An 18,710-nucleotide genomic window follows, 5' to 3' on the forward strand; every position below is an offset into this window, starting at 1 on the left:
GCCGATTTTTTTGCAACCTATTTCTAATTCAATACCTAACAGCCTTGCATTAGTCTCTGCCGTCATCTTCTCTCTAAATAACGTTGCAATAAAATCTCAACAAAAAACAACAACATTTGAACAAATCTTAACAACCAAATAAAATATTTTCTGTGTCTTAAATAACAAAAGAAGAACAAACTATGATTGAAGAAGTAAGAAGTCGAAAAAAGTTGAGGACCAAAGCAAAGAAAATTATTTTTTAAATAAGCCAAAAAAACAACTTTCATTGAAATTGACTGATTTGTATAGTTTTTGTCCTTCTACTGTTGTTTTTATTGTTCTTCTGTTGTTGTTTTTATTGTTATTCTGTTGTTTTTATTGTTATTCTGTTGTTTTTATTGTTCTTCTGTTGTTGTTTTTATTGTTTTTCTGTTGTTGTTTTTATTTTTCTTCTGTTGTTGTTTTTATTTTTCTTCTGTTGTTGTTTTTATTGTTCTTCTGTTGTTGCTTTTATTGTTCTTCTGTTGTTGCTTTTATTGTTCTTCTGTTGTTGCTTTCATTTTTCTTCTGTTGTTGTTTTTATTGTTCTTCAGTTGTTGTTTTTATTGTTCTTCTATTGTTGCTTTTATTGTTCTTCTGTTGTTGCTTTCATTTTTCTTCTGTTGTTGTTTTTATTGTTCTTCAGTTGTTGTTTTTATTGTTCTTCTGTTGTTGCTTTTATTGTTCTTCTGTTGTTGCTTTTATTGTTCTTCTGTTGTTGCTTTCATTTTTCTTCTGTTGTTGCTTTTATTTTTCTTCAGTTGTTGTTTTTATTGTTCTTCTGTTGTTGCTTTTATTGTTCTTCTGTTGTTGCTTTTATTTTTCTTCTGTTGTTGTTTTTATTGTTCTTCTGTTGTTTTTATTGTTCTTCTGTTGTTGCCTTTATTTTTCTTCTGTTGTTGCTTTTATTTTTCTTCTGTTGTTGATTTTATTGTTCTTCTGTTATTGCTTTTATTTTTCTTCTGTTGTTGCTTTTATTTTTCTTCCGCTGTTGCTTTTATTTTTCTTCTGTTGTTGTTTTTATTGTTCTTCTGTTGTTGTTTTTATTGTTCTTCTGTTATTGTTTTTATTGTTCTTCTGTTGTTGTTTTTATTGTTCTTCTGTTGTTGCTTTTATTGTTCTTCCGCTGTTACTTTCACTGTTCTTCTGTTGTTGTTTTTATTGTTCTTCTGTTGTTGCTTTTATTTTTCTTCTGTTGTTGTTTTTATTGTTCTTCAGTTGTTGTTTTTATTGTTCTTCTGTTGTTGCTTTTATTGTTCTTCTGTTGTTGCTTTCATTTTTCTTCTGTTGCTGCTTTTATTTTTCTTCTGTTGTTGTTTTTATTTTTCTTCTGTTGTTGTTTTTATTGTTCTTCTGTTGTTGCTTTTATTGTTCTTCTGTTGTTGCTTTTATTGTTCTTCTGTTGTTGCTTTCATTTTTCTTCTGTTGTTGTTTTTATTGTTCTTCAGTTTTTGTTTTTATTGTTCTTCTGTTGTTGCTTTTATTGTTCTTCTGTTGTTGCTTTCATTTTTCTTCTGTTGTTGCTTTTATTTTTCTTCAGTTGTTGTTTTTATTGTTCTTCTGTTGTTGCTTTTATTGTTCTTCTGTTGTTGCTTTTATTTTTCTTCTGTTGTTGTTTTTATTGTTCTTCTGTTGTTTTTATTGTTCTTCTGTTGTTGCCTTTATTTTTCTTCTGTTGTTGCTTTTATTTTTCTTCTGTTGTTGTTTTTATTGTTCTTCTGTTATTGCTTTTATTTTTCTTCTGTTGTTGCTTTTATTTTTCTTCCGCTGTTGCTTTCACTGTTCTTCTGTTGTTGCTTTCATTTTTCTTCTGTTGTTGCTTTTATTGTTCTTCTGTTGTTGCTTTCATTGTTCTTCTGTTGTTGCTTTTATTGTTCTTCTGTTGTTGCTTTTATTGTTCTTCTGTTGTTGCTTTTATTGTTCTTTTGTTGTTGTTTTTATTGTTCTTCTGTTTTTGCTTTTATTTTTCTTCTGTTGTACTTTTGTGATCATTTTTGATTTAGAAATTCGTCGCAAAAAGGGACTAAATTTTTTGCCGATTTAATATTTTGCCGACTTTTTTTACGGATAAGATAAGTAAACAAATAAAAAAAATATTATTTATAAATCATATCTCGTTTTTGTCACTTTAAAAAAATATATATATTAAAACACTTTTTAATACAAATTTCGAAAATTAATTTTAAAAAATAATTACATAATTTCTAATTTTAATTACAATAAATTAAAAACATATATTAATTGGTCTGAAAAAGGAGCACATAACTAACCATTGCTTAAAAATGAAACTTCGTTTCCAGCCCCCATTGTATTTTTGGCACGTGCCGACGGTCACTATTACATGCTGAAAAAGAGGCATCGTGGAAACGAGGTTAACCGACAAAAGAAATTCATATAAATCAACGAATTTTGATTTTACACAGAAACAGACGGCTTTTCTTATTTACTGTAAGTCCGTCAGTTATGCTGCATCAACATTTGTTGTTGTGGAAAAGCGTCCTGGAAATTTGATATCTGTTCATAAAAAGTACTTTTCTTAAAAAAATAAAAATAAATTAATACTTAGTACGGGTGACTTACAAATCAAAAGGTGTGCACGATGCCAATCCGATGTTTACATTACACTCGCTTTCCTTTCCTTCTCCCTCAAACGTCAAATTGAAAAAGAATTAATCTTAATATCATCAATCCTGAAATTAAAAACAACAAGACATGATCTTCTTCTGAGCGTGTTGAAAACGAACTAACTAAAAACACCTATTCTCAAACAACTAAAAAAATGATTTGTCACGGTATAAAATATTGAAATGTCCAAGGATTTAACCCTCTCACTCCGTCAATAGGGACGGATCGACATTTAGGGTACACTTTTTGATTTGTGAGTCATTCATAAAAAATTATAACAATATTTCGACCTAAAAACAAAAGCCAGCTAACAATCAAATTTGCTAGCTTTTGTAAAAAAAATCAATCCCGCTAGATTTTATGAAGTATTTTGATAAACAATTTCATCTTCTTCTTTCTCCGGTTGAAACGTCATATATGCCTCCTCGACATCTTCATCAACACGAATGCGATTCGTTGCATTCACATAAAGAGAGTCGTCATTGGTGGAATTCTTTTCGCTTTGTTGACGTTCTAAGTTCTCATACTCCACACGGCTATTGGCACCCGCTTCTGTGTATTCTTCGTCTTGAAAGTTTTCGTTCTTGTCTCGTTCTTGTAAGGTGGAGTACTGCATACTGTCAGGATCTATGGCAGAGTTGTCTAGTCCTGCATAATGGTCGTCTACTTCGATTTCATCGATAAACTTCTTCTTGCTTGACCTTTTACATCCCTGTCCCATTTGATTTCTAAAATAGATTCTAGTAAATTAGGAATAGTTTAGGCGAATTAATCTTTGCGAGATTATTCGAACAAATTTTCAAAAAAACTCTTCCTGACGAAATTAAGTTAACTATTGGCGAAAGTTAATTCTCGCGGAAAAAAAAACTCTACGAAGTTTTAAATTTACAGAAATTTTAATATTGTCTATGTAAAGGAAATGTTAATAGAGAAAATAGATAGATGGAAAAAATTTTCATAAGAGAGATAAGACGAGAATAACAAAAAATAATCGTATACAAGATTATTTTCTTTAATCATAACAATTCGCGAAAAAAAATGTAGGCATAATTATTAAACACCTTGTTCGCCAAGTTTTTACCTACTAATATTTAGGTATATCTCAACAGGTATATCTCCAGCCTTTCAAAATTCCATGTCAACGCATAAACAAGCTAGCTCGCCGAGAACATGTAGCTTACCTTTTGAAAGTGACAAATATCAAACAGGATATGACCACCGCAATACCGCCCACACCGCCAGCGACCGCCACTCCGATAGTTTTTGAATTCGTACCTAAAAACACGATCACAAAATAAAATTTTTAAAAATTAAAATATTTGATGCGTGTTTAGCGGAGTTGTGTCGTAGATAATTAAACTTTCGCGGCAAATATTTCGGCAGATAAATTGGTGCTGTTTCGAAGAAAAGTAAAGATAGAAATAGGTGTTTCACAAAAAACGTTTTTTTTTTATAATTCCATAATTATGCCCATTCTTAGAATAATTTCACATCATGTTGTCGCTGTTGTGAATTTCAGCGAAACACTAAATGTCTTTTTCTATTTCGCCTAACCAAAATTTTCAGTTTGGTTGGCTTTGGTGTATAGAAATCTACGGATGATCCGTAGTGTTTTTCGCGCATTAAAATGTGGTTTTTATGTGGGGATAAAAGGGTTGTAACTACAGGACTAGACATCTGATTTTTAGCTATTTTATCAGCGGTACCTGTGACATCATCATTTTTTTTCACTACAAGCCCGATTCCTTTAAAACACCATAAAAAATTGCATTAACAACTTATGAAAAGCGGTGATAATTTTCAAGTAATATGAATTGCAGATACTTTGTCCCTTTCCAGTTAACATGGATTAAAATTGACAGGTTAAATTCGACCTTTAAAGTCCGAAGAAGTTTCATTGTAAAAAGTATGCAGAAAATGATTAGGCTTTTACCCGGACAAAAGAACAGCCCTTACATTTACCTTTTCCCTGTCCTACACAAGCACCTGTTACATGATGACATTCAGCGCATTTACATCTATGTTGACAACCATTTCCATACCAACCATCACGACACCCTAAAACACAGGAAGGTATGATTACAGTTGTGGTACGTACTGTGTTAAAAGCATTAAATATCATATTTTCTATGCACATAAGAATACGGGATTTTAAAAAGGGCAACCTAAACAGCGAATTAACGTCACTTCCAATTCATGGTTACTGCGAATAACCTAAGTTTGACAAATTATCGCGTAGAAGACGTGTCCGTTAGCACATGGAAGAACAAATTAAGATAAAACATTGTGGATGACTTCTTTTAAGTCGTAGATGACGTCACCATACATTTTAAGAACCTGAAAAAAAGATTAAAACAGAAAATCTGGAAACAAAAAAGACCGACATTTGACGCGTGCTTAATAAAATATGACTTTGGAATTGTTGAGGATATTAGATTAATTAAAAATAATAGAAAGTTACCAACATATAGGGTTAATGTTAAAAGCTGTTTGTGAAAGTAATTTTCTTTGCTTTTTTTATTCGTATTGTTTTTTCGTGAAATTTGTATATTTGGTAACCTAGGTTATCACAAGAACATCAGAGATTTTGGTACTCATGTTCGTTTAGATTAGTTTTGAGTGTTGTTACAACTCGGAATGTAGTGGAATTAAAGAAAAAGAAAACAACATTTTATTACTCATTTTTTAAATGACATATTTAACAATAATAAATAATTTTTACATTAAATTATGTTTAGTGGCGCTATGCAAGTATCACACTGATCCGACCAACCGACGGGTAAATTTTCGGGGTAAATACGACTATTTGTCGGGTAAAAACGACGATTTGTCTAATAAATACGACATCATAATTTATCATTTGAATAATTAAATGTAAAAATCTTTAGACGCGAAAATCTCGAAAAAAAGGCTTCATTAAACAACTTTTGAAACGTTGAAGGTCAAGTTATTAGTTATAGATTTCTTTTATCCACCGATATTTTAAAAGATTCAGTCAACATCAACAAAAACAAAGTTTAGTTACGATCTTTAGGCGTATTTAGAATTGACATGGTCCAAAAAAATTGATCTACGAGATTTCAAGTACGTGGAATCCCACTCTGTTTAAAAATTTAGTTAACCTTTCAGAGGAAGCAGTCACGTAGGCAACTTTTTCAGCTCTACAACTTAGTTCAACATCATTTGTCACTTGTGATTTCCTTTAAATTTTAGGTAGCCTGGTCTATATTAACTCCATATGAACTGGTTTTTCAACACACACATACATTCTTTACATGACAGTCCCATAAATCCATCTGTACAATTACAAGCACCAGTTACATGGTGACACGTCGCACCATTTTGACATGCGCATTGGTGTCGACATTCTTTTCCATAGTTGTCTTTTAGACAAACTGAAAAAAATAAAATGCAAACATAAACAAAACAACATCCACACCAAAAGTTAAATAAATTATGAAAATATTGTGTTTTATAAGCAAGTGTATAAACAGCCAATTGGGTGACACAATATAAAATACGATCTTTTTTACACTGTTGCTTTGCTTGTAACTAAACAAACGCGACAATAAAAAAAATAGGTTTCTTACGTTCTATGAAATGGTTATAATGGCGCAGTACCTTTTAGTTTCAAATAATGGACACGATGGATGAATATGGATAATAGGTTTGATAAATGTTCTGTTTTAGCTGTCAGTAATGTTTTGTTAAAACATTTTTGCATTTTAAGAATCTTACATTACGCGAGTATTATTCCCTATAAAATTATTTAGCAGCGAATTTAAGTCTTAGGCGTTGGGCCATTTTGCTTGGTTATAATAAAGCAGTAAAAAGCAATCGAAAAATTCTGGACTGAATAGGGTTAAGTTTAATAAGCTTATTTTAAAAATTGCTACGCTATATGACAGACCACTTTGGAATTATTTTGGTTTCCCGACACATTTTTACTCTGGCAAACGAATAAATAAAACAAAATATTTTCCTCAATCACCACAACTAAATTAATTCATTTACACTTTAACATTTTTTAAGAGTAGCAACTACTCAAAAACCAACATACCATTTTGACAATAGTTGCCATAGTAACCATCTGTGCAAGTACAATTTCCATTAATTGAGTTGCACAAAGCATTGTTCTGACAAAGACACGTTTGATTGCAATTCTTACCAAAATGAGTATTACTGCAATTTTGCACTAAAATGAGAAAATAACTTCTATTTCCACCAATGTGCTTTAGAAGGGCGTGGTAAGGGTGGTCATAATGACTGCAACATGATTTGTGGGTTGGTTTTGATCGGTTAGGCCATGGAGGTATAAAAGATTTTTTACCTCCATGGTCAGGTGAATTTTTATTGGTTGTTAGAAAGGCTGTCTGTCTGCAATCACTTGGAAGTTGACTCGTCTTAACTTCAGAGCTGCAAAAATACATGCATTGCGACCAGAAAAAGTGTAAATGCGCATGCGCAGATAATAAACACTGGGAGCTACGGACAATAACGCCATAATAAAAAGCGGTCTTTAGAAAAATGAAAGAGTTACACAATAAGAACGTAAATACGGTCTTATTACTCCTACTCACCTTTTTCACAAGAAGTTCCGGTAAATCCATCTGCACATTTACAAGCACCAGTTACATGGTTACACGCCGCACCATTTTGACAAGTGCAGTTGCCTTGGCAATCTTTTCCATAGTGGTCTTCTGGACAAACTGCCAGAAAAAAGTTGAATTAGCTTTATTATTATTATTATTTTTATTATTATCATCATCATCATCATCTTCAGTTCATTGTGTGATATTATAGCAAGCAAAAGTATATCCTTACATATTGCAATTAAACTAAATCTTATTTTAAAAGCAGCAGCAATGTGTTTGAAACACAACATTGAGCTTCCATGATTAAACAGCCTTAATTTTGTGCATTGTGGAAGAACTTGGGCTGGAATCTTCTTCTTTACAATAATTTTACTTTCGTGTTTACGCTTACATCACTCTAAAAATTGGAAGCCATTTTGAATCTTAAGGTGTGGGCACAGCTGTAACTCTTATAAACGGGAAGAACATTCTACTAAGATATCATCAACCCATTCATTCCGAATCGGATTCGGGGACCCAGGTTCCGGGGATAATGTTCTTTTTACGTAAGAAGTATTTTTGTTCCAATCTTTTTACCTAGTTCACATGATCTTCCAGTAAATCCTTTAGTGCAGTTGCATAGACCAGTGATGTGATGACATGTTGCATTATTTTTACAGTGACATCTGTTGATGCATCCTTTTCCATAGAAGCCAGCATCACATACTACAAAAATACATGTTTTTAAGATGACCAAGTTCATAAAAACGTTGAGGCTAAGCTTTTGCCAAAAATTAAGAACAAGGTACTTTGTCTAAATCTCTTCCATTAACTATAAGTAGAATTACAAAGAAGAGAATTATTTTCAAATAATTTGTTTTCCCTTGTTGTTAATATACACATAACATAACTTTAACACCATTAACTATTTCCTATGCTATAAAATTTTCATCCTTACCCAAAATCTGACAATATTTGTGATTTTTGTTGTTGTTGAAATATCTCATTTTGCAATTTGTGAGGAAGAAGATAAGAATATAAGAACATTAGGAAGCTAAAAGTGCCTCATTCAGATAAGAACGCGGATAAGATCATTCGAAGCTAAAAGTGCCTCAGTTGGAATTTAGACTTTCTTTTTTAAAAGAAATGTGGAAATGTAAAGCTAAAGCTTAGATGTTCTTACTTTTGTCAACTACAAAAGTCTTTGACAAGTTTTGGTCTAAATAATTTCTTATGAAGCTTGAAATAAACAGCAAATGCATAAATATGGAATAAAAAATAGCACAGTTTCGCATTTTAATTCATTATTTAACAATTCTTTAGTGCTGTCGCCCATAAGCCAGTGCAAGTATATGAAAAATCTGAAATTTAAAAACATTAAACTAACTCGACTTCATATCAAGGGATGTTTTTGCAAGAGAAACTAGTGCTGTGTGAATTATCACAATACCAAAACATTCGGTTAATGTTTATTGTACACATTAAATAAGACTGCTAAAAATTAGAGGTTCGCTAGTACAATTGCTGATAACTTCACTGTCCAATTTTCTGAATGTTGGTCGAGTCGTAAAATATTATGATTTTGTGGCATAGAAAATGATAATTTGATAATCCGAACCTTCCTATTTTTATTACATGCCAGAACAACTGTTTCTTGAGTAAGAAAATGAATTTTTTGTTTTTACAAAAAAAGGAATTTGCTTCTATTCCCGATTTGTAGATCTAACCATTAATCAATATCTTTTCTGGATACCCAGTTCATAAACCCTCTTTATACAGCTTTGTCACTAGTTCATCCTAAAAAGATCTGTATTTTGTACAAGAGAAAAATATTTTCTTAAAAACTAAAGAACCAAAAGAATTGCAATTCACACGTCAACATACCATTTTGACAAGAGTTGCCATAGTAACCATCCGTGCAAGTACAATTTCCATTAATTGAGTTGCACAAAGCATTGTTCTGACAAAGACACGTTTGATTGCAATTCTTACCAAAACGAGTATTATTGCAATTTTGCACTAAAATGAGAAAATAAAATTTGCTTTAATGGTTTGTGTATGTGAGGAACGGCGTGATGAGGGCGGTCATTATTGATCGGTTAGGCCATGAAGGTATAAAAGATTCTATACCTGCATGGTTAGGCAAGTGAATTTTTATTGGTTGTTAGAAAGGCTGTCTGTCTGCAATCACTTGGAAGTTGACTCGTCTTAACTTCAAAGCAGCCAAAATACATGTATTACGACCAGAAAAAATGCGATTGCGCATGTGCAGATAATAAACGCTTGGAGCTACGGAGAAGAACGCCATAACGGAAAGTAGTCTTCAGAAAAATGGAAGAGTTACACAATACGAACGTAAATACGGTCTTGTTACTCCTACTCACCTTTTTCACAAGAAGTTCCGGTAAATCCATCTGCACATTTACAAGCACCAGTTACATGGTTACACGTCGCACCATTTTGACAAGTGCAGTTGCCTTGGCAATCTTTTCCATAGCGGTCTTCTGGACAAACTGCCAGAAATAAGTTTATTGAATTAGCTTTATTATTATTATTATTATTATTATTATTATCATCATCATCATCATCTGCAGTTCATTGTGTGATATTATAGCAAGCAAAAGTATATCCTTACATATTGCAAATAAACTAAATCTTATTTTAAAAGCAGCAGCAGCGTGGTTGAAACACAACATTGAGCTTCCATGATTAAACAGCCTTAATTTTGTGCATTGTGGAAGAACTTGGGCTGGAATCTTCTTCTTTACACTAATTTTACTTTCGTGTTTACGCTTACATCACTCTACAAATTGGAAGCCATTTTGAATCTTAAGGTGTGGGCACAGCTGTAACTTTTATAAACGGGAAGAACATTCTACTAAGATATCATCAACCTATTTATTCGGAATCGGATTCGGTGACCCAGGTTCCGGGGATAATGTTTTGTTTATGTAAGAAGTATTTTTGTAGCAATCTTTTTACCTAGTTCACATGATCTTCCAGTAAATCCTTTAGTGCAGTTGCATAGACCAGTGATGTGATGACATGTTGCATTATTTTTACAGTGACATCTGTTGATGCATCCTTTTCCATAGAAGCCAGCATCACATACTACAAAAATACATGTTTTTAAGATGACCAAGTTCATAAAAACGTTAAGGCTAAGCTTTTGCCAAAAATTAAGAACAAGGTACTTTGTCTAAATCTCTTCCATTAACTATAAGTAGAAATACAAAGAAGAGAATTATTTTCAAATAATTTGTTTTCCCTTGTTGTTAATATACGCATAACATAACTTTAACACCATTAACTTCTTCCTATGCTATAAAATTTTCATCCTTACCCAAAAATCTGACAATATTTGTGATTTTTGTTGTTGTTGAAATATCTCATTTTGCAATTTGTGAGGAAGAAGATAAGAATATAAGAACATTAGGAGGCTAAAAGTGCCTCATTCAGATAAGAATGCAGTTAAGATCATTCGAAGCTAAAAGTGCCTCAGTTGGAATTTAGACTTTCTTTTTTAAAAGAAATGTGGAAATGTAAAGCTAAAGCTTAGATGTTCTTACTTTTGTCAACTACAAAAGTCTTTGACAGATTTTGGTCTAAATAATTTCTTATGAAGCTTGAAATAAACAGCAAATGCATAAATATGGAATAAAAAATAGCACAGTTTCGCATTTTAATTCATTATTTAACAATTCTTTAGTGCTGTCGCCCATAAGCCAGTGCAAGTATATGAAAAATCTGAAATTTAAAAACATTAAACTAACTCGACTTCATATCAAGGGATGTTTTTGCAAGAGAAACTAGTGCTGTGCGAATTATCACAATACCAAAACATTCGGTTAAGGTTTATTGTACATATTAAATAAGACTGCTAAAAATTAGAGGTTCGCTAGTACAATTGCTGATAACTTCACTGTCCAATTTTCTGAATGTTCGTCGAGTCGTAAAATATTATGATTTTGTGGCATAGAAAATGATAATTTGATAATCCGAACCTTCCTATTTTTATTACATGCCAGAACAACTTTTTCTTGAGTAAGAAAATAAATTTTTTGTTTTTACAAAAAAAAGGAATTTGCTTCTATTCCCGATTTGTAGATCTAACCATTAATCAATATCTTTTCTGGATACCCAGTTCATAAACCCTCTTTATTCAGCTTTGTCACTAGTTCATCCTAAAAAGATCTGTATTTTGTACAAGAGAAAAATATTTTCTCAAAAACTAAAGAACCAAAAGAATTGCAATTCACACGTCAACATACCATTTTGACAAGAGTTGCCATAGTAACCATCTGTGCAAGTACAATTTCCATTAATTGAGTTACACAAAGCATTGTTCTGACAAAGACACGTTTGATTGCAATTCTTACCAAAATGAGTATTGTCACATCCTATAATTAAAGGCAAAACTACAGAACAGTCTGTTAAGTTCTCTATAAATACTGGCACCAATGCAGATCAAACCCTGAGCATTCAAAATCAAACTGTGATGCCAGCAGATTTAGATAGCCATCCAAACATGTTAATTTAGAGTTTAATCTTAAGAAGCAGGCTGGCCAATTACGCTAAATCCGGCGTAAATCCGGCGAAAATTAGGCAAAAAACGTTTCTTAAAACATGAGTGCTGCTATGGTTTAATCTACAGACAGACGGTCGGACGAACGGACGGACAGACAGACGGTATTATAATTAATGGTCAATTTATTGTGATGTTTGTAAAGCATAGACTTTTTGTGGACTTTTTAATGAAGCTTTGTACTTCAAATTCACTTTGTTAAGGTAGTTTCAGTAGGTTTTATAAATATTTTAAACTAGCCTGACAGCTGCGCAGGCTTCGTTAATACATACATACTTGATTGATTAAATGTCCTTCCTTGAGCAAGCTACCTTGAGCAATTATTTGAGTAATTGCGATTATTTTGAAGGGTTGTTTACTGACATTAGCTAGATTTTACCTTAAGCATTTATTTAAGTAGGGGCGTTTTATTGGGACGTGGGGATTAAATCAGTCAACTATGAAAGCTTGCGACATCAACTTTTTATTTTTTCAAAATCCATCTACATTGACAAAACAGGCCATAATGTACAGTTTCTGATCAAAACAATGTCAACAACCTTTCTCATGAAAATCAAGGAAAATAACTTTCGCGAATGGCTCCTTTAAACTTTTTGCGTAAATTACCTTTCAAGATAGATATAGGTGCTGATTGTTATGTGTTCAAGGAGGTCTTGAAATATCAACTATAAAAAACTACATGATTTTGAATCGATTCAAAGAGTTGGTTAACAATTATTACAGGAAACTTATAAGAATAAAAGTGATATAAAGAAAAATTTCAATCTATTTTGAGGGGATCAACATTCACGATTAAGCCTTTTAAAAAAAGTTTTGCAGAGCCTAACTTTTACAATTTGGGTCAAAAACAGCAAAACTTTATTCCTTTAAAGTATCCAATTTTTTTTCAGCTATCACTGTAAGACAAATTACAGAAATAAAGATTATTTGTTATTTGTTTATTTTTTGATTGACATTTTTAAGATTGGCAAAAATATCACCTTGCTAACACCCTGCAGAGGGAGGGGGGGGGGCAAAAATGCAACTTCTGTATATGGACAATAATATGACTCTTTGTGGTTTAGGAGTCTTCGCAACTACTTAACATAATGTCAGCCAAATATAATTACAAGGTCAAGAATATTAAGAAGAAGATGTTAAGGAAATTAGGGTCATGTGCATTATTTAGAACTTTGTTGTGCTTTTTCCATGGCTCACATTTCCACAATTTTTTATAGGCAAGAAAAAACAAAAATGCAATAACTTCTAGCAACAATCTTGCTTTAGTTTGAAACTTTCAATAAAAATGTTTGAAACTTAAATTAAATTGCGAGAAAGTACTAGTAGATCTGCAAAAAGCATTTATTTTACCTTGTGATTACAACGTCTTTGTAGAAATTACTCAACTTAAGGCAGCAGAAAAAAAGTTTGGTATATGGACAGGTTATTAAGGACATTATCAAAATATCTAGCTTCAACTGTTGACCTCGCTTTGTTCTATATTGTACTTCTTAGTATGACTGAATAAGAACCTAATGGCAATATCTAACCTTTGTTACACAATGGACCTTCAAAACCTTCAGTACAATCACAGCTATTATTTTTACATGTTCCACCATTTTGACACATGCAAACCGGAGGACAATTTTTTTCATTGCATACTACAAAAAAGAAGATTGAACAATAAACTCTTACATGCTAATAAATAAAACCATCCATATAAAAAACAAAATTTCCTTCTATATTGGGAGCCATCAGAAACATGTTAAAAATTGACAAATAAATATGCTGAAACTTACAAATGCACATTTTGGAAGCGTTCAACGCATAACCACTTTTACATGATGTAAACGTATAAGATATCTGTTTGTAAAATGTTTTTGAAATTGTTCTGTAACTCAATCTAAGAGAAGGATGCTAATTCATTCAATCATTGTGCCCTGCATGGAAGAGAGTTATTTAAAATATACCATAACATTCTAAGGAGTTTTCCTGGAATTATTTAAAGGAGTATTTATTTTAGCATGGATCTTGTCTGTGTAGAGAATTAGAACTAATGAGTTCACGAGGAGTTCTCAACTATATTGTGATATAATCCACATGCCTACTTAGTTTTCTATTTATCCCAACCAATGGTTGGAATAAATAGAAAATAAATTGCAAAAAATTGCCATTACACAAATTAGGAATATTTGGTTTTTTTTACAGTTACAGCACATTCTCTAATATTAGGGAAAATTAAAAGGTCCAATGCAACATTTTCACAGAGTGTAATGCGAGTGCTTCTTTATCATTGATTTTACATGTTCTGTGAAATAACTGTTCCTTTTTGTATAATGTATGCCAATATGCAAAATCAACATAGCAATTTTGAGTAAAAACTAAGATATATATGCAGAATGAGTTTTATGTTATTAGTTTAATAACCTCATAATAACGCAAAAGTTTAAACATATCTCAGAAAAGGTATTTAAACGAAAAAGGCGCTGTTTTAAAATTTGAGGACAAGGAGGATATGTAAAGGATATTTAATAAAAAGGGCACAGCATTTGAAGCAAAAGTTCCTGCTAAACTCACTAAATTAAATTATTTCACTTGAAAAAGTTGCTAAATTTATTGATGTTTTAAATATTTTGAAGATGTCATTGACTTTTTTGATGAGGTAACCCCTGTTTTAGTTCTGCCTTTTTTTAAATACCCACAACAAACGAGCAATCTTCCACATCCTTAAAATTTCTAATTAGTTTCTTTCCCTTATAATTTCTATTTTAATTTTAATTTTTTAATTTTCAAACTAGTCTAGGGTTGTTACCAATGTATTGCCAATTCTTAAAGTACTTAATTCTTAAAGTAAAGTGCACTTTTTCTTTTAGTAATTGAAAAAATCAAGCAAAACGTCAATGGACCTACCTTGATTTAAAACATTAGAAAAAACTAATAACCCAATCCTCGGAAAACTTTGAACGGTTTTGACTCTACTGGGATAAAAATCCTCGAAAAAATTGACTTTTTTATCTTTGTGCGAAAAATCAGAATAAAATAATGATCCAATCCTGAGAAATGTTGTAAACACCATATTTTGGACCGTTGGCTTGTTTTGTGCATAAACTCACTGATAATTTTTTTTTTAAAAAAAAAAAGACTTTGTCATATTTAAGGGTTTATTTTTTTTTTATCTTTGTGCAAAAAATCTGAAAAAACTAATATCTTTCCAGCTAGTTAAGTATAGTATTTATACCTCGATTTTTTGCAACGGAAAAGAGATGTTAAATTCCAGCATGCTGAATAATAAACTGACGTATAGCTCACATGAACCAATTTTTGATATGGTTGATTACAACTATGGAAAAAATAATTGCAAAATTAATCAGAATATACAATACAATACTCCATTGTACAAAGTGCAATGCGTACACTATTTTTAATTTAAGTTTAAATCTGTTGTTATTTATTTTAACAAACAAACACAATAAAGTTGGTATGGATTTCTTGGAATAAAATCATCACAGAACGTGTGCAATAATAATGTATAAAAGTTTAAGGTGTCGCAAGAAGTGTTACTTGCAAGATAGGTTGTGCTTGAAAAACAGCTTCAAGAGTAACTTGCTTTAATGACTAGCTGAGCTTTTTAGATTAAGGTAACAGGTAGGAGGTTGCATGAAGCCTGTATCATTGTAGGGTAGTGAGACATGGGCAGTCAAGCAGAAAGATCTGCTGTATAGAAGGGAATGATATAAGATAATTGTGTGGGTGTAACACCAGTTCAAAAGACAGAAAGGTGAGATATAAAACAGGCTAAGTATTTGTAGCGCTACAGATAAGAAGATGGAGTTGGTTTGAACATTTGGAAAAGCAATTGAAAATATAACAACAAAAAAGAAATTGTTTTTGCTAGAGCGTAGTTACGTTATCTTGTTCTGTTCTCAATGTAGTAATATTTTAGCATAATGTTCACTTGTGTTTGTGAAATGCAAGTTTTATATGTTTTAGCTACCCCGTAAATTTAAAACAAAAACAGTAAAAAAGGTGAAATAGCTTTTCTAAATGTTTTTAACTTTCAATGATTTTCTTATTTAACAAAGAAAACTATTATATATATAAGGTGACTCCAACATAATTAGTTGTTTTACGGGCGAAGTCAATAGTAGCTAATGGTTGGTCGGTTGGCAAAATAAAAATAATTTTATCGAGAATGTATGGTCAGAACAACAACAAAAAAACTAATAAAACAACGGAGGGTGTGCAGTACCGCCTGCATGTAACTTTACATGTACGCAAGTTTTTCGACGTCATGCAACAATCTCATGTCTACATAAAGAACTTTCACATATCTTTTGTTTACACACGAACTTAATTGCTTTCTGTTGTTATCCTCGTGCGCAAGTCATAACAATAACATTTGTTAAATCCTTTTGTTGTCACATGTAACATGCATGTTATTGCTTAAATGTGTTAAAGATCAGGAAAGCTATTGAAATATATTATTTTAGAAAAAAGAACGAACATAACACTTTATATTTAAAAAAACTAATGCTGCTACTTTTTAAAACTTTTAGAATATTTCTTTATGATCGAATCATATTTTTTAGCATGCAAAACTTTTAAAAGTTCTTCTTATAAAAAGCAACGTTTAACAATACAAACAGAAAAACCTTACGTTCAAGACTTTTCCCTTCATGATAAGACTTCAAAAACAAATTAAATTTCAATACCGAAGAAAAAAAATACTAAAAATCTAACTTTTGATGTTCTTGACAGATCTAAACACTCATTGTGAGAACATTTTGTTTTTGCGATGCAATCTAAAAAGCATTTCTATTGCCGTTCTTTGTTCTTAAACTATTATAATGCGACCTAAAAAGCATTTCTATCGCCGCTTTTCTTTTTTAAACTTTTAAAAAGCGATCTAAAAAAAACGTTTCTATGGCCGCTTTTTCTTTTTAAACTTTTAAAATGCAATCTAATGGTCCTTCGTTCTTAAATTTTTAAATCACGATCTAAAAAAGCGTTTCTGTCGTCGCTTTTCATTCTTAAACCTTTAAAATGCGATTTAAAAAAGCATTTCCATCACCGCTTTTCGTTCCTAAACTTTTAAAATGCGATCTAAAAAAGCATTTCTAACACCGCTTTATGTTCTTAGGTCGAGTATTTAAACATTAAAACAATGTTTTTATTTTGTTTGTTTCCATATCCCAGAGGCCAATTGTAATTTTTGTCGAAACGCTAACTTTTATAAGAAAATTGTTTTTGCAATTTTTTAAGAGTTATGTATATTTTATGTGCAAAATATAACATTTAGCTTTGTGTGAAAAGAAATAAAATTGCATGCACGCTTTCGTAAAACACGAGCATCAGAGAAAACATAACATTTTTAAATAAATAGTTCATTACCGTTCGTAGGTATAAACAATAGATACTTAAATCTTTGTTGATCTCTTGACGACTACAGTAATTAAATACAACAATGGGATACCCGCAGTTCACATGAGCTAATTAAATTTCACAAACAAGACATGAATTCTATTGTTTTGAACATGCAAAAATAGCTCATGTATTTAACAATAGGTTAACAATAACAACGAAAGTTCTGACACTACCGAAAGCTCATGCGAAGGTGGTAACTATCGCATACATGTAAAGTTACATTTGGGCGGTACTGTATTTTATGCAGTTTATATTTTTTAGCTGCAAAGGAAAAATATTAATAATTTGTCTCACTAAAAAGAATGTAAATAGTTCTTAAAGTGAAAAGATAAAAATACTTGCATGCTCAAAGACTTGTTTTTAAAGTTATGCAGCAAGAATTATTCTTGTGCTGCTTTGAAAGTTGTATATACAGATTATATTTGTATTGTTTTGAAAGTTATTTCCTAAATGGTATCGGCTGAAAGTCTTGCTGTATTACAATTTAGCTAGCGTAATTTTAAACATATATAATAATCATAACAAAGAAGGGTGTTACAGCAATGATAATCTGTCTTGTTTTTCACTTGTATTGTAACTATTTTAGCAAAAGTAGATAATTTTTGTTATAAATCACATAAAAATTTAAACTTCTGTTTAACCACATAACTTTTTTTGTAATTACAAAATTAGCGCATCGAGCATTTTAGTTTTATCGCAACAAATTACCATGAACAAAGAATCAACTTCAAGTGGCCTTGCCAATGGTGGTCCTTAAGTAACATTATTGATTCGCCTTGTTAAGTATAATTGTAGATGGATATTCAACCAACAAAAAACAACATCATTGATATCTTCTATGCTCATTGTCTTTTTTTTTGTAGTTTTATTTTTTTTCATTTTTCTTCTTTAAAACCTTTTTGACTGATATTATTTTTTGTTTTCGTGAAAATTAGAGTCGAACAGGCCTGTAGAACAACTAATCAAGTTGGATTCGTCTAATAAATAAAAACTATAAAATAATACACAATAAAAAAAATTATAGTTCAAAGCACACATATGTAAATAAAAGTAAAAAGCTTGTCATACGTAGCCTGTCTTGTTTCAGTGTTGTTAGATCCAGGATCAGGTTGTGTCACATTTGGTGGACAATTTGAGAATACGCAAGTAAATAGCATCATTAATACAAATACTCTACAAAGCTGATTCATGATACAAAACTTGTTTATACTTTTTTCTATATCTATAATAAAAAAATTCATATACATATATCATAAAAAAAGCTTCACACAAAATGGAATTATGCACACATATTTTTTAATTTTTAATTTTTCAGGGTTTTTGCTAATTCCAAGACCCCATGTGTAATTAACAAACATTAAAATCATAATCTTTACAATTGTATGGCAGCCAAAAAGATACCGGCTTTTAGGTAAAGTAAGGCTCTTTTCAGTTTGTTTTTTCGCACGAATGTATCATTACAACTTTTTATGAATATATGTCAATCAGAAATTATTCATCTA

At 31.2% G+C, this 18,710-nt stretch overlaps 1 protein-coding gene across 4 annotated transcripts; it reads right to left on the reverse strand.

Annotated features, from left to right (window-relative positions):
* Window positions 1–2,102: 2,102 nt before the first annotated feature.
* On the reverse strand, window positions 2,103–18,451 carry LOC130649247 (multiple epidermal growth factor-like domains protein 10). Of its 4 annotated transcripts, none has more exons than XM_057455502.1 (15): window positions 18,277–18,451; window positions 15,023–15,124; window positions 13,584–13,687; window positions 13,335–13,445; window positions 11,492–11,620; window positions 10,203–10,331; window positions 9,605–9,721; window positions 9,105–9,239; window positions 7,818–7,946; window positions 7,227–7,355; window positions 6,707–6,841; window positions 5,913–6,041; window positions 4,609–4,704; window positions 3,828–3,921; window positions 2,103–3,374 (listed from the first exon to the last, which is right to left on the reverse strand). In XM_057455502.1, the coding sequence occupies exons 1-15, from the start codon at window positions 18,447–18,449 to the stop codon at window positions 3,005–3,007; spliced, it is 2,082 nt and encodes a 693-aa protein (XP_057311485.1). In that variant the 5' UTR covers window positions 18,450–18,451; the 3' UTR covers window positions 2,103–3,004. The 4 variants fall into 4 exon arrangements, with proteins under 4 accessions (XP_057311485.1, XP_057311484.1, XP_057311486.1 ...); XM_057455501.1 differs by having other exon boundaries at window positions 2,104–3,374; window positions 9,605–9,733; window positions 18,277–18,450; XM_057455503.1 differs by having other exon boundaries at window positions 2,105–3,374; window positions 9,605–9,733; window positions 13,584–13,724; window positions 18,277–18,450.
* Window positions 18,452–18,710: the final 259 nt, after the last annotated feature.

This window comes from Hydractinia symbiolongicarpus, chromosome 7 (assembly GCF_029227915.1).
Source record: "Hydractinia symbiolongicarpus strain clone_291-10 chromosome 7, HSymV2.1, whole genome shotgun sequence".
Taxonomy (NCBI): Eukaryota; Metazoa; Cnidaria; class Hydrozoa; order Anthoathecata; family Hydractiniidae; genus Hydractinia; species Hydractinia symbiolongicarpus.